This window comes from Vanessa atalanta, chromosome 17 (assembly GCF_905147765.1).
Source record: "Vanessa atalanta chromosome 17, ilVanAtal1.2, whole genome shotgun sequence".
NCBI lineage: Eukaryota > Metazoa > Arthropoda > Insecta > Lepidoptera > Nymphalidae > Vanessa > Vanessa atalanta.
This window is the reverse complement of record NC_061887.1, coordinates 3,227,524-3,243,053: the sequence shown is the minus strand read 5'-3', so window position 1 is coordinate 3,243,053 and position 15,530 is coordinate 3,227,524. Positions and strand designations below refer to the sequence as shown.

Sequence of the window (15,530 nt, the reverse complement as noted above, 5' to 3'; positions counted from 1 at the left end):
AAATATAATAAAACCATAGTGAATATTTGTTCGCTATGGTACTGCCTTATTCAAATATATAATGAGCGATATATTATACCAAAAAAAACAATTTGGGAAACCAACCATATACTATAAAGTTGTTTAATTAAATATTTTTTTTTAATATAAACGAACCAAGACAAAAATGTCTACTTAAAATACTATTTTTTTTATAATGAAATATTATGGAATTTATAGTTATTTTAAAAAACAATTATTGTTATAATTCTTAATATAATACAAGTCATCCATACGTACTTTATGAAAAAAAAATAAGCAAAAAGACTTGAATTCATTTTTAAAACAAATTTACAATCAGTCATGAGCTAAAAAAAGTCACAGAAACGACTGAACTGTCAAGACGTTATACTTTTGTTGAGAGAATGTAGAAACATTGATTTTACACGTTTTAACGTTGTTTTTCTGAGATTATTTACTTTGTTTATGAAGTTTTAAAGTAAAAGCCGTAAAACTGTCCCAAGATGGCAGGAACGGCACAAAATGACTTATCGATCTCCGAGCTAAAGGCGGAGATCGAGAGGCTGAGTCGGGAACTGGACCAAGCCAGCAGTGAGAAGATTCAATCGGCGCAGCTCGGCCTGGTGCTGCTGGAGGAAAAGAGTTCCCTTCAGCTACGATGCGACGAGCTGGAGAGTTTATACGAGAACACAAAGCACGATCTGGAGATCACGCAGGAGGTTAGATGGCCTACATACCGTAATATTTTCACTTTTCATGCCTTAATGGCCACATTAACGTGCAAACGGTAACTTTAAATTGTATTTTTAACACCTCATGTTCATAAGATGATCTACTTTTTAAATATATGTATGAAAACTTATTAAACATCATTAGGTTAAAACATATTGCCTATAAAACTTTGCACTATATTAAACTAATGAAACTAGCGATTTTAATATAATTCTCATTTACATTCTTCATTATAATTTTATATTTAAAGTTTTACTTCAATATATGTCTCAACATAATAACTGTTTCACTTAAACTACATATTGCTAAGAATATTTTTGCCAATATACAATGTGGTTTCCTTGCAGGCATTAATGAAACTTGACACAACCCAAAAAGTGACAACACAGAGTGGAATAGAACAGGAAAATGCACTTCTCAATGAATCAGCAGCAATGGAAAGTTCCCTGACACTACAAATAATCGAACTTGAAGGGGAATCAAAACAGGTATGGCTAACTCAATTTAAATCTGTTTTCATTATAAATGTGGGCGATTAATACCAACTGAATTGATTTGTAGCTATCCTCAAAAAATTATAATATACTAATAATAATTACATAAATTCTGTCTATTGAAAAATATTATGAATTACTTATGACATGTAAAAGAAGTGTATGCCGTTGTTTAAATTTTAAACTATATATTCGAAATTTGCATAAATTAACTTTGATTTAAATTTTTAATAGGAAATTTATTATGAGTAATTATCTTTTTATGCACACCATTCTCTTTTTTGTAATAAACTAATTGATAAGCTATGTAATTTTTCCATACAAAATGTTTTTATGCATGTGTATAACAAATTTCATTTCTCAAGATTCATACGATAAAAAATATTCCTACAAACTCAGTTGAGATAGTAGTTTCATTTTTGCAGCGATATTTTGAAATAATGTAACTTATGTTAATTAATAATAGAATACAAATTGTGTAGATAAAATCAAAGATTTTTGTTAATTTTCAATGAAATTAATCTGTTGTTACTCATTTAGAATTAAAAAGTTTAAAAATTTAAATAGTTCTTATTAGAACATAATTTAAATACTCTATAATGGCTTCCCATCTTTTTATTGAGAGAGAAATAGAGAGAATAAAGCAATTTGTTTAATTATACCCAATCAACTAATAGAATTTTTTAAGAAGTAAATTAAATGTTTTCATAATATATTATACTTGTATCCTGAAATATGATTTTTGCATGTATATTGAAATCAATTATTGTTCACCATTTTTTGTGGGAGTATTTCCATTCTATAAGCTATATAATATTTGAAATATTCTATACAAATGTTCTATCATGTTAATAATATTTCAAAAAATAACCAGCGGTCGTAGCAATAGTTTAGATTAAATGTCGACTTTAAGAGAAAGAAGCATAATAAATGATACCCTATTATGCTATACCAGGCTACTGCTAATTTTTATTAGTAACATTAATATGTTACTAATAAAAATCCTCTATGTAATATGTAGAGAATATTTTATAATAAAACAATTGTAGTCTTATAAAAGGATAAGAAATAAGTATCCAAATAGTCTTCTGTTAATTAAAAATGAAGTAACAACCTGTAACACTGTTCAGACATCGTATGATTTCACCTGCTTTGTGCAAATTTCTTTTTAATTAGAAATTATTAATTTCTACATTGAAATATTCTGAATTATACACAGAAATTAAGCACTGGAAAGCTCAATGTTGCTTATTAAATATTCACTTTTTCTAGCCATTGGACCATTTCAGTATTGTTAATTAAATTAAATAAAAAAAACTATGCAGAAGTAAACGTTACAGAAACACAGCCTCATTGTGGTCTTTATCTTATGATCTCGCAACTCTTGAATGGTTACAGAAGAATATTAATTTAAGGCTCTCTCAACAAATAAAATTGCATTTACTTTTAAAGTAAATGCTCGCTAATAATAAAAAATATAGCTATATTATAATCAGTTGATATTATTATATACATAATTTCTGAAATTGCTTCCTAAAATACAAATAGTAACACATATTTTGTCTCTTTAATCATTTAAAGAGATGTTATACTAAACTATTACTTTATTTTTCATTTACTTATTTTATTTCTTTCATCCATTCTCACAAAAGTTATTAACTTCCTCTAAATTATTCTCAATTTATAATTTATGTAAAGGATGAAACACAATTATAAACCCATGCATCGAATGCAAGTTGATTTGCAATTGAAATATAATATTACAATATAATAAAATCTCTACTTTTACTTTCAAATTAGAGCCAGCTGTTTTAAATTCAGTGCACTTCATTAATACAACAAATTTAGTATTCTGTGTTTATGGTGACGATTGTTCCATGAATTTTATATAGTTTTTATTTTATAAGCAGATTTAATTAAATAATGTGTTTTTCACGGTATACTTTATTTTTAAAGTAGGTACTTGTGTGTCTATGAAAATTAAACAACATATCGTTGATAAATGTGCGCACACATTGAAAGTATTTTACGAAATATCAATGATGTTATAGCTTGCGCGATAGGTATTCGTTTTTTAGTTTTCAGTCGAGCTTAAAATAGAGACGTAGCGCCATATTCATTGTCATTATAAAAACAGGACATGCTGGAAACAAAAATAATAGTATGCGTAAGCGCAACTAGCTTTTCGATTTGAAACGGAGGGTGAATGTGTTGTCCATTAAAGAGATTATGCAGAGCAACATTATCTTATTAATGCACTATAACCCCAGACACATCTGACGAAATATGCCTACGTTCTGCCTAATCAAAATGAGAGCAATTGATGTGAATCATCGCCGGACCCTCGTTCAGTATATGCGGGACGTCGTTTCGAGAACACTGAAAAGTTGTTTCGTTTAAGATTGTTTTAATTAAAATTTAAAAACCTTCGTTGAAGCGTCGTACATTTAAAAATCGGTGATTAGTCACTTAGTTATCAGTGTTTCAGTCACGATATTTGAACAAACGAAAAAGACCCCTATCGGACGTGATGTAATGCCGCGAATGGCGTAAGCGCAGCCGTTAATCCATAACACCGATCCAGAAATATACTTTTATTTTCCCGGCCTTGATTCACATGTTCTCTACCACTCAATGGTGTTAGATTTTTAAACTGCATGACTACACGATGTAGTGGAAGTGTTTACTGAATTATGCGGAACGTATTGTACAAGTGCCAGGCGCGTTTGCGATTACATTAAACAGTGCAATTGTGGAATGCAATAGTCATTCATCGAAAATGAGTGAAGGTGAAGAGGTATTGTGTGTGTATTATATGTGTATTGTTTAACTATATATCTAGTGTCTTGCGACAGTGTCCTGTCAAACTTTGTCTCGTATTTCAAGTCGCTGTCGGTGTTTACATAGATAATGGAATATTGTTGATATTGGTTTTTGGCGGTAAGCCAGTTATAGATGTTAGCTCCAATTATAGTTTTATACTACTATTTAAATATATATATTTTTTCAGTAATATAAATTACTATTTAAACTTGCAATACTTATCATGCATGCGGTTGTTTAATTTGCAAAACGATGTTAAGAATTTGTGGGTGTAGCAAACATCACATAATTTCAAACGAGACCATGTCTGAGCTCGGTCCCTGGATTCATTAAATTTGAATAGTCAATCTCTGCGGAACATGTCTCGGGAATCGTTATCTGCATGCTGTTAGTTTCATGAATTCCCTACTGAATTATTTAGTTCAGTGAGATTAATCATCAAATTCGTGCAGATTTTTTACACATTTTCCGGTAAAACTTATTTATTAGTTATAGCAATGATGCCGTGTTTGGAAGTCGTATAAGTGGACAGTTCATTAAAAATATTATTTATTGCCTGTCTTTGTTTACTTGTTTTATTAATACAAAAGAAATTTATTCATTTTTGACACGAGATTTATATATATTTTTGTTTTAATATCTATTCATTAATATATATATATATTATGAAAATACAAATACGTTAGAAACGTTGTAACGTAAATTCGTCACAAACTTTCAACGAAATATTTTTTTATTCATAGTTTTTGCGTTACATAATTTGAAGTATGAGGATATAACGTTTATTTATAGGATCCCAATCATTGGAAGTAATTGACGTTTATTTCTAATTAGCAATTATAAAAGACGTTAATAGACGAGGCAATGAAAAAAATTCAGGCCATTTTTTTTATCATCTTCAGCTTCAAACAATTGTTTGCAACTGACTCACATTCGTTCATAAGTTCGTAGACATCATATACTGGTCGAATAATTTAACGCCCCTCAACATTACTGAATCAATTCATCACTTAAGACCGAATTAAAATATTTCTGTTTCGCCCCTTCATAATCCTTCCTCATCGTTTCATCGTTGAATAAATAATGTTTGTTTTGACATTATTGAGCCTTTACAATTTCTTTAATTCGTAGACAATTATAATTTTAATCTTTCTTTTTTAGGATAATTTGTTTTCGAAATATAAGCCAAGTTTATCCATTTACGAAAGTTAATTATAAAAATGATAAACATATCAAGATTAAATCCCAAAAGAATCTCTTATCTATTGTTAAGGAAGATAAAGATAGTAGCCAAACTATACGCTGACTTTGAGAGGTTTCTGGTAATATAAAAGATTGCTAAATGTAACTTCGTAAGTTTCGTAAGGCTTGGCCGTTTAACTGTATTTAAAAAAAAGTCTTTATATTTATTTAGAAATCAAAAGCAGAACAAAGTTTAATAATTCCAAAGATAAATAAACAGTTATTGTTTGTATTTAGAGATTTTTAAAAATGCAACCACATGACTTATAAAATATATTTTACTTTTTTTGGAAATAATAAATATATGTTTACATTACTCAATGTATCCAAATATAATAATTAATTATATAGCTAATTAAATTTATCTTTTTCTTTCAAAATTCAGTTCCTGTTAATAATAAATAAGGATCGTTCGTAAATTTAGGTATTTCTAAATGTAAAGTTGAAGGTAGACTTGATTTGCACCAGTCACTTTTCTTTCAATTGTTTTTAAATTAATGTCAACCGTTAGAAAACGAATTTTGTGAATTAAGATTGAAAATCCTTTTTCGGACTTATAATGGACCATTTCTCGTTTCGGGTAACCTATTAAATTTATATTTTAATATCCCATATGAATCAAAAAAGCCTCCGTATAAATCATTATTTTTTTTAAATGGTCTGATAACTATTTATATGGTTATATTAATGTCAAGGGCGTCCTTTACCAATGCCTGTGGAAACAACTGACAATTTTTTTAAACTCATTCAATATTCAAGCTTAAGGGGACTACATGAGCTAAATGCAAGTTTTATAATGCAAAAAAGTATATGATCCAATGCAGTAAACCAAATGAAAAAAATATATGATAATCTTCAGGATACATGCTAAGTATTTGTTATTTTGAAAACATGATGTAATTAATTTGGTACGATAGAAAAAAATCACAAAGTTACCTCTAAAAAGATCTTTTAATCAATAATAACTATACTTATATACGTTCCATAATTCTGGTTTTTTGTCAGATTATTCTACAAGCAATATACTATTTAACCTGGGTGTCACTTTTTTAGTAAAATCAATAGATTTTTTTTAAATCCGATATTCTTATTTTCGAACAAAATGCGTACGCATGTGTGCGTAAACGCCGTGTACAGACAATGCCGGCCGAGGCCTGATGCTATACAGACGTGTCGATCTTTTTGCCGCATCATTCATTACGTTACGAGATATTTTTTTGTAATTTTAATTGTAAATTCATTGTTTCATGTTTTCTTATAATAAATTTTATTCTTTCTTGTAAATAAATATATTAAGTTAAACTAGTGTAGTAGTAATTAGGCATTTGTTTTTTTATTATATTATTTGTTATAAATTTTAATTGTGTAAATATGGGAAATAAAGTGAAACGCGTGAGGAAAACTAAAAAACGTTTATATAAATCAAGCGCCGAACATACATATGAACGATATTAAAAGGTAAGAGTATTTAATTAGTAAACATATATTTTTTTTTATAAATTATGAATATTGAAAACATCTATTAGAAAAATGTGCAATCAGTTCGCATATAATCAGATTTTTCGAACCATTTTTATTAATTACGATAGAGTATTTGGTCAAAGGAAGGAAAACATCAATTGACTTTCATGGGGATCAAGTGACTACATTCGATCCCCATGAACTCGAAGCATTTTTTTTTCATTATAACTACTATGACATATTAAAATACATATTTTTTAAATATATAATTTTATAATTAATAAAAATGTAATTACTAACATATATTTATTTTTTACAGAATAAAGAAAGTCGAAAACAATAACACGGAAGCTATTTATATTGCGTAAGAGTTTAATTTTATCGATTGTTTATAATAAGAATTAAAGTTATGTATGAACTAATTTTAATAATAATAAAAAAAAGTAAAGTCGTAAAAAAAAAATGTAATTGTTGTGAACCAGAGAACTAGAATATTTAGAAGTGTCATTTGTACGTAATTCATAAATTTAATTTTTTTTGTAACGTCCGCCATATTGGATTGAATATAGCAGCAATTCATGAATCGTGCATTGTCATCGAGATTAAATATGTGTGCCAACTTTCAGCTGAAAGTGGGTGTAATATTTATTCCAAGATTCCAGGACATATGTAATAACATTAATACATACAAGTGAAATTAAATAAAAAAAATTATCACTAAATGTTTTTTTTTTGTAGTACTAAATATAAATAAAAATATTTTAAGTTTAATTAAATCAGTTTTATTTTTTAATCATTTTCGAATAACAGTCAAAAGCAATACAAATAATTCTAATATATACTATAAACCTATTATGATTAACCTTTGATTCATCAATGATTCAACCAAATCGAAGTGACAACATTTTTTTCTAGTAAATATTTAGATTTTTTTTTTAATTGAATATATATTTTTTCTTTATGAACCAATATTAATAAAACGAACAAATACTACGCTATATGTTACCCCACAGTCACTACACTACAGATTTCGAACACTTACGATTTTATTATATAAATAGATCATTAAACTTTTATAAAATGTTAAAAATTGGTATGTTTCAATATTTAGTATAAGAACTAGTTGTGGTATAATAATATAAATAATAGAAAAAAAAGGTTAAAACTAACTGTCTATTTTATTGTATACAAAATATAAATAAAAATATTGTAAGTTTAATTGAATCAGTTTTATTTTATAATCATTTGTTAACTAACATCGAAAGAAATAAAAATAATTCTGTTGTCCTATCTATTTTTTATGAGATTTATGATTGATCTTACGTCGCTCGGTTTGGCGCCATCTATTAGAATATTTGGGCGTAATCTCGTTACCTCGCTTAACCCTTAGTACACGGGCTTGCCGTTTTTGTCGATTTTGTAAGTGTGTGCGTGCGATTCTCAAGGGCACTTAGCTCTTGTAGTCCTCTTAAGGGGAATAAAAAATAGATAGGACAACAGAATTATTTTTATTTCTTTCGATGTTAGATAATAATCATTTGGATTATAAAATAAAACAGATTCAATTAAACTTACAATATTTTTATTTATATTTTGTACACAATAAAATAGACAGTTAGTTTTAACCTTTTTTTTCTATTATTTATATTATTATACCACAATTAGTTCTTATACTAAATATTGAAACATACCAATTTTTAACATTTTATTAAACTTTAATGATCTATTTATATAATAAAATCGTAAGTGTTCGAAATCTGTAGTGTAGTGACCGTGGGGTAACATATGGCGTAGTATTTGTTCGTTTTATTAATATTGGTTCATAAAGAAAAAATATATATTCAATTTAAAAAAAAAAATCTAAATATTTACTAGAAAAAAATGTTGTCAATTCGATTTGGTTGAATCATTGATGAATGAAAGGTTAATCATAATAGGTTTAAACCTATTATGATTAACCTTTCATGATTAATCATAAATCTCATAAAAATAGATAGGATATTAGAATTATTTGTATTGCTTTTGATTGTTATTCGAAAATGATTAAAAAATAAAACTGATTTAATTAAACTTAAAATATTTTTATTTATATTTAGTACAAAAAAAAAAACATTTTGTGTTAATTTTTTTTTTAATTTTTTTATTTATTTTCACTTGTATGTATTAATGTTATTACATATGTCCTGGAATCTTGGAATAAATATTACACCCACTTTCAGCTGAAAGTTGGCACACATATTTAATCTCGATGACAATGCACGATTCATGAATTGCTGCTATATTCAATCCAATATGGCGGACGTTACAAAAAAATTTAAATTTATGAATTACGTACAAATGACACTTCTAAATATTCTAGTTCTCTGGTTCACAACAATTACATTTTTTTTGTTACGACTTTACTTTTTTTTATTATTATTAAAATTAGTTCATACATAACTTTAATTCTTATTATAAACAATCGATAAAATTAAACTCTTACGCAATATAAATAGCTTCCGTGTTATTGTTTTCGACTTTCTTTATTCTGTAAAAAATAAATATATGTTAGTAATTACATTTTTATTAATTATAAAATTATGTATTTAAAAAATATGTATCTTAATATGTCATAGTAGTTATAAAGAAAAAAAAAATGCTTCGAGTTCATGGGGATCGAATGTAGTCACTTGATCCACATGAAAGTCAATTGATGTTTTCCTTCCTTTGACCAAATACTCTATCGTAATTATTAAGAATGGCTCGAAAAATCTGATTATATGCGAACTGATTGCACATTTTTCTAATAGATGTTTTCAATATTCATAATTTATAAAAAAAAAATATGTTTACTAATTAAATACTCTTACCTTTTAATATCGTTCATATGTATGTTCGGCGCTTGATTTATATAAACGTTTTTTAGTTTTCCTCACGCGTTTCACTTTATTTCCCATATTTACACAATTAAAATTTATAACAAATAATATAATAAAAAAACAAATGCCTAATTACTACTACACTATTTTAACTTAATATATTTATTTACAAGAAAGAATAAAATTTATTATAAGAAAACATGAAACAATGAATTTACAATTAAAATTACAAAAAAATATCTCGTAACGTAATGAATGATGCGGCGAAAAGATCGACACGTCTATATAGCATCAGGCCTCGGCCGGCATTGTCTGTACACGGCGTTTACGCACACATGCGTACGTATTTTGTTCGAAAATAAGAATATCGGATTTAAAAAAAATCTATTGATTTTACTAAAAAAGTGACACCCAGGTTAAATAGTATATTGCTTGTAGAATAATCTGACAAAAAACCAGAATTATGGAACGTATATAAGTATAGTTATTATTGATTAAAAGATCTTTTTAGAGGTAACTTTGTGATTTTTTTCTATCGTACCAAATTAATTACATCATGTTTTCAAAATAACAAATACTTAGCATGTATCCTGAAGATTATCATATCTTTTTTTCATTTGGTTTACTGCATTGGATCATATACTTTTTTGCATTATAAAACTTGCATTTAGCTCATGTAGTCCCCTTAAAACCATTTAGTATCCACCAGTAATAGCATTCCCAAGGGCATCACAATATTTATCTCATGTAGTTTTCTCCCCGCTTCACTAAATAAATTGGTAAATAACTAACGATCTATGAAAAAGTCTGCAGAATAAGCGCCGACATCTTATTTCAATTTTTAAAATACTTTTAAATTTGAAATAAAAAAAATACTTTGAGATGGTAAAATTACGGCTGTATATTATATTAAATTTATATTTTAAATAAGATTTTTGTTTTGTGTAATAGTTACAGTCGTAGAATCTCTTAGGCTGATTTGTTTTATATTTTAAATATATATTTTTTTAATTTACGACAAAATTGACTGTTTTTCTAATACGGTATGATTAAATACTATTTACCCATACGTAAGACACAAAAGTGCACTTAAGTCACGGAATAGACGAATTACCTAAAAATTCGAAACAGAAGTATTTCAGGTAATAAATATATAATAAATATTTAAAATGCTAAATCCTTTATTGAATTATGCACAATGGAATTTAATTTCTATACTTTTATCAATCGACAAATCGAGCGCGCAAATATCAATAGCTCTGTCATTGAATAGGGTCAGTGAGTCAACGGCGTCGCGTCGTAACCTGAGTTTTTATTATACTTCCACAGTACAATACGGACCCATATAAACTTATTATACTAATATTTTTATTATATAATTCCTCATTGAAATATAAAACAATTGAAAGAAAATTGATTTTCTAAAATTAGATTAACATCTAATATAATTGGATATTAGGTATTTATATATATTGGCAATCAACATTATAATCTAATTTAAAGCTTACCTTTGTCATGTAAAAAACCGTCTAACTTCGTGCGATGACGTCATCCACCACACCTAGTGTCGCCTGTTTTAGACACCAATCAACTAAGTGCTACCGAATATCCATTTAACCTAAATGACCCGTCTAGATACGCCTATAAATTCCTAATAAGTCTTTATCTACATTTTTTTTCTACATTTTAATACAAATAATGATACCGAAATACAAACCCTCTTTATAATAAATATATCATTATAAATACATATGTTTTTTATGTATTGTTATTAACAATCTATTAACGTGTACTTTTAATTCAAACATCACGTGAAATTGTATCCTTTTGATATTATATTGAAATAGAAATAGATGTTTCGTAAGGTTAAAAATAAATTAACATAGAACACATCCGATAATTTTTGATAATCATTAATTAGAGGTTAGTTAATGAATGCACTTTATGAACATGTTAAACATTACCCATTTAACATTTTAGTATATATTATATTGATTAACCATGGGTGTATTTTATTGTAGTTACGACACGAACTAGAAAGGGTGGTCAGCGAACGCGATCGTCTCCTAGCGGAGAGTTCAGAGCTCGGCGCAGACAAAGCGACACGAGAGTCGGAAAGAGCTGCTCTACGAGCTGAGCTCAGGGAAGCGAGACAAAGGGAGCAACGTCTACTGCTTGACATAGGAGATCTAGAAGACGAGAATATTTCTTTACAAAAGCAGGTCTCAGCGTTACGGTCCTCACAGGTGAGAATACAGTCTTTCATAATTGGACAAATCTGTTTACTCGTACAATAAGTGGATTGTTAAGATGTACAACAACAATATATAATATATTTGACATGTTGAACATTTAACGAACGAGCCCCTCTAAAAATATACGCCATAATATTTACCAGGTGGAATTTGAAGGGCTTAAACATGAGGTGCGACAACTACGTGAAGAGGCAGAAATTGCGCGTGCCGCTGCTGATGAGACCGCTGCGCTTCGGCGTATTGCTGAGAGACAGCTGGCGGAGGCGCTGGAAGCGCTACAAGCCGAGCGAGAAGCTAAGTTCGCGGCGAAGAAGGAATTAGATGCGCATATCAGTAGAGAAGCGCAATTCAATATTACTAACTTGGCGTACAGTATACGAGGTTGGCACTCAAGTAAAACATTATATTGAGTTCATCTTTATAAATAGCTGTGCATATACATTATGAATATAAAGAATAGTGAAATATAATTCTCATTATATATGCATTACTACAAAACGTTGTTTGGTCGAGCTACAGTCATGCGATATGTTCCCACTGTTCAGGTATGCCAGAAGAAGGCGCAGACGACGATGGAGAGGCGGGCGCGTCCGGTGCTGGAGACCTCAGCGCCGCCGACCATCACGCAGATCTCTTCTCCGAGGTGCATTTGCACGAGATTTCGCGGCTCGAGAAGCAGCTCGAACAAGCGCACAACGAAAACGTAAGTCTAATTTATGTTCTACTGACTGTTAAACGAATACTTGCTTCCAAAAAGACCGAGGTAAACTATTTTTTGTGCCTCAATTTTACGCGTATAATGATCATCAATTTGCAGTCGCAATTATCGAGCTCGCTCCGTACGGCGCAATCGACCGCGGAGACCGAGAGCGCCGCGGCCGGAGTGCTGCGCGCCGGCCTCACGCGCGTGTCGTCTCGCGTCGCCGCCCTGCACGCGCTGCACGGGGACTGCGCGCCGCTGGTACGTGCTCCCCGGCGTACACCGGCGCACACCGAAGCATTTCACGAGTTCATATCGAATATCAAATGAACGATAATATCGGACATGTCGCGACGCAGGAGGACGACAAGGCGGAGGGCGGCGTGGCATCGCGCGCGGCCAAGTGGCTGACGTGGTGGCGCGTGTCGGGCGGAGAGCTTGGCGCACTGCTCGCTGCTCTGCGAGAGCTGGATGCGCCGCCCGACGGCTCGCCCGCCGCGCTGCAGCGCGCGCACCTGGCGCAGCTCAGCGACCGCGTGGCCGACGCGGAGCTGCGCTGTGCGGCGCTGCAGGCCGACGCCGACCTGCTGCGCACGCTGGCCGGCGGTGTGTACCCGTTCGTTGATCGACGGTGTCGATTTTTTCGTCGGCCAATCTGTTAAGCCTATAAATCTCATTCCCCAGGTGCCGGTAGAGCCCTGTCGTCGGCGGCGCCGGCGCTCGCCTCGGCGGCGGAGACGCTGGCGGCGCTGTACCACCACGTGTGCGCCGTCAACGGCACACAGCCCGAGCGGGTGCTGCTCGAGCACGCGGGACAGACGGACGGTGAGACCACATCCATCCATATGTTTTACACCGATCGTTCTGACCGTCAGATATAAATTAGTCCCGTTCCTTGGATTGCAGGCGCGGGCGGCGAGGGCCGCGGCATCGACGACGAGGCGCTGGCGCTGGCGGCGGGCGAGCTGGAGGGGCTGCGCGCGGCGGGACTGGTGGCGCGCTCGGCCGACACGCTGCTGGACCAACTCACGCACCTGCGCGCCGCGCTCGACACCGCGCTGGACTCGCGCCACCGTCACCAGCCAAGTATGCAGATCGTTTCCGTGCACCCGATAAATATTTATATTTACCCAACCTTCCAAGCGTCTTGAAATAATATCATTTTCAGAAATCACTCTCTCCTGTTCCGTTTTGAAACCAGAAATTTTATTTTATAATCATGCGAAGCAAGCAAAAGAAAGATTCGATGTACAGATATCGGACGAGAAAAAAAAATTAAACAATTCCTACGTTCATTTTAAATCTACGCCAATAGAAATAAATAAAAATGACATATTATGCACGGGTAGATCGGTTAAAGAAATAACCCATTACTTTGAAAGCATTTGCAGACGAAATTATAATAGCGAAATCAACACTGAGAGTAATTATTGTAGAAATAATCCAAAAACAGAACCAAACTACTACAAAACTACGTCCCACTTTCCAGATTCCAAATCCAACATACCATATCAAAACATATCTAAAAATTCTTCACTTAGTTTTGCACGAAAGTCGAATACATTAAGATGTGATATTAATTTGCATTTAGTATGGAAGCATGCGATGTTATTACACGGAAAGAGTTTTTATATTAAGAAAAATAATATGACTCCATGTAAGAGGAACTCTAGAAATCTGTTTAACGTGAGAGAGTCGTTAAGGGCGAGTTTTGTGGCAGGAATTCTTATGTTACAATATGTAATATGAAATGTTGAGTATTCCTAATTATTACCACATTATGATCAAACATATTGTTAGTAGTTAGTACATAGATTCAAATTACTATTGATTTATTAGTAATTTAGAAGTAGATTGAAAATTAATTTCAGAAATTACTTTATCCGGTTGTTTTAGTTAAAGTATATTTTGTCTTGTAGTAACAATGTTATTAATTCATCATCATATATTTTATTAATTGAGAATTAAATATTGATGATCTTTTCCCTGTGCCAGTGATGGAGGCGGAGGAGCGTGGCGCGGAATTGGCGGAGCTGCAGGAGCAAGTCATCAAGCTCAAGTCCTTGCTGTCCACCAAGCGCGAACAGATCGCCACCCTGCGTACCGTGCTCAAATCCAACAAGAACACCGCCGAGGTGGCGCTCGCCAACCTCAAGTCCAAGTACGAGACCGAGAAGACTATCGTCACCGAGACTATGCTCAAACTGCGCAACGAGCTACGGCTGCTCAAAGAAGACGCTGCCACCTTCTCAAGTTAGTGCTTTAAATTTTAGAATCATATCCCGCAGAGTTACGTTGCATATCTGCATTACGTTTCGTTTGTAAAAGTCATTTGATAATTAATCAAACTAACATCGACACGTAGGTTTGCGTGCTATGTTCGCGGCGAGATGCGAGGAGTACGTCACGCAGGTCGACGAACTCACGCAGGCTCTATCCAGCGCCGAGGAGGAGAAGAAGACTCTCAACCAGCTGTTGCGTCTCGCCGTGCAACAAAAACTTTCGCTCACGCAACGCCTCGAGGAACTGGAGGTACGCTCTCCCTCTCGCTACTCGAGTTCACCTCGCACGCCGGCCGAGACTCACCCGCCTCTCCCGCAGGTGGACCGCGAGATGCGCACGCGCCGCGTGCCCAAGGCGGGCGGCGGCGCGCGCGCGCGGGGCCGAGACTTCTAGCGGCTGGTGCGGGCGCTGAAGGCGGCGGCGGCGGCGCTGCGCGCGCTGCTGGCGCACCGCCCGGCGCCCCGCTCGCCGCACCCCCTCGCGCCGTGAGCGCACGAGCGCCGTCCGCTCCCGTCCCCCGAGGATGGCAAACGAATTTATAGTTTACGAGCCGACGCTCGACTAGTGAACTTTTTATAATCGTCGTTTTAGGACTAAATTGATCGTTTGTACGTTTTATAAAATGGAATGTTATCGACCGCCGGGCGGGCGGCGCGGCGCCACCGAACCGTCAAACTGTGCA

The 15,530-nt window shown here is 33.0% G+C and overlaps 1 protein-coding gene across 2 annotated transcripts; it reads left to right on the top strand.

The window, feature by feature from the left end:
- Positions 1-375: 375 nt before the first annotated feature.
- LOC125070503 (protein bicaudal D) lies at positions 376-15,379 on the top strand. 2 transcript variants are annotated; one of them, XM_047680397.1, is made up of 12 exons: positions 376-719; positions 1,080-1,220; positions 11,632-11,856; positions 12,009-12,246; positions 12,411-12,568; positions 12,683-12,826; positions 12,925-13,171; positions 13,250-13,390; positions 13,472-13,651; positions 14,561-14,818; positions 14,931-15,097; positions 15,167-15,379. In XM_047680397.1, the coding sequence occupies exons 1-12, from the start codon at positions 504-506 to the stop codon at positions 15,239-15,241; spliced, it is 2,190 nt and encodes a 729-aa protein (XP_047536353.1). In that variant the 5' UTR covers positions 376-503; the 3' UTR covers positions 15,242-15,379. The 2 variants fall into 2 exon arrangements, with proteins under 2 accessions (XP_047536353.1, XP_047536354.1); XM_047680398.1 differs by lacking the exons at positions 376-719; positions 1,080-1,220 and adding an exon at positions 3,566-4,023.
- The last annotated feature ends 151 nt before the right edge of the window (positions 15,380-15,530 follow it).

What these genes read in the sequence shown, in the direction of transcription:
- LOC125070503 (XM_047680397.1), top strand. Translation starts at nt 504, where the DNA reads ATGGCAGGAACGGCACAAAATGACTTATCGATCTCCGAGCTAAAGGCG. An exon ending in TTGAAGGGGAATCAAAACAG is followed by an intron (nt 1,221 to 11,631) that starts GTATGGCTAACT and finishes ATTTTATTGTAG; the next exon opens with TTACGACACGAACTAGAAAG. An exon ending in AACGCCTCGAGGAACTGGAG is followed by an intron (nt 15,098 to 15,166) that starts GTACGCTCTCCC and finishes CCTCTCCCGCAG; the next exon opens with GTGGACCGCGAGATGCGCAC.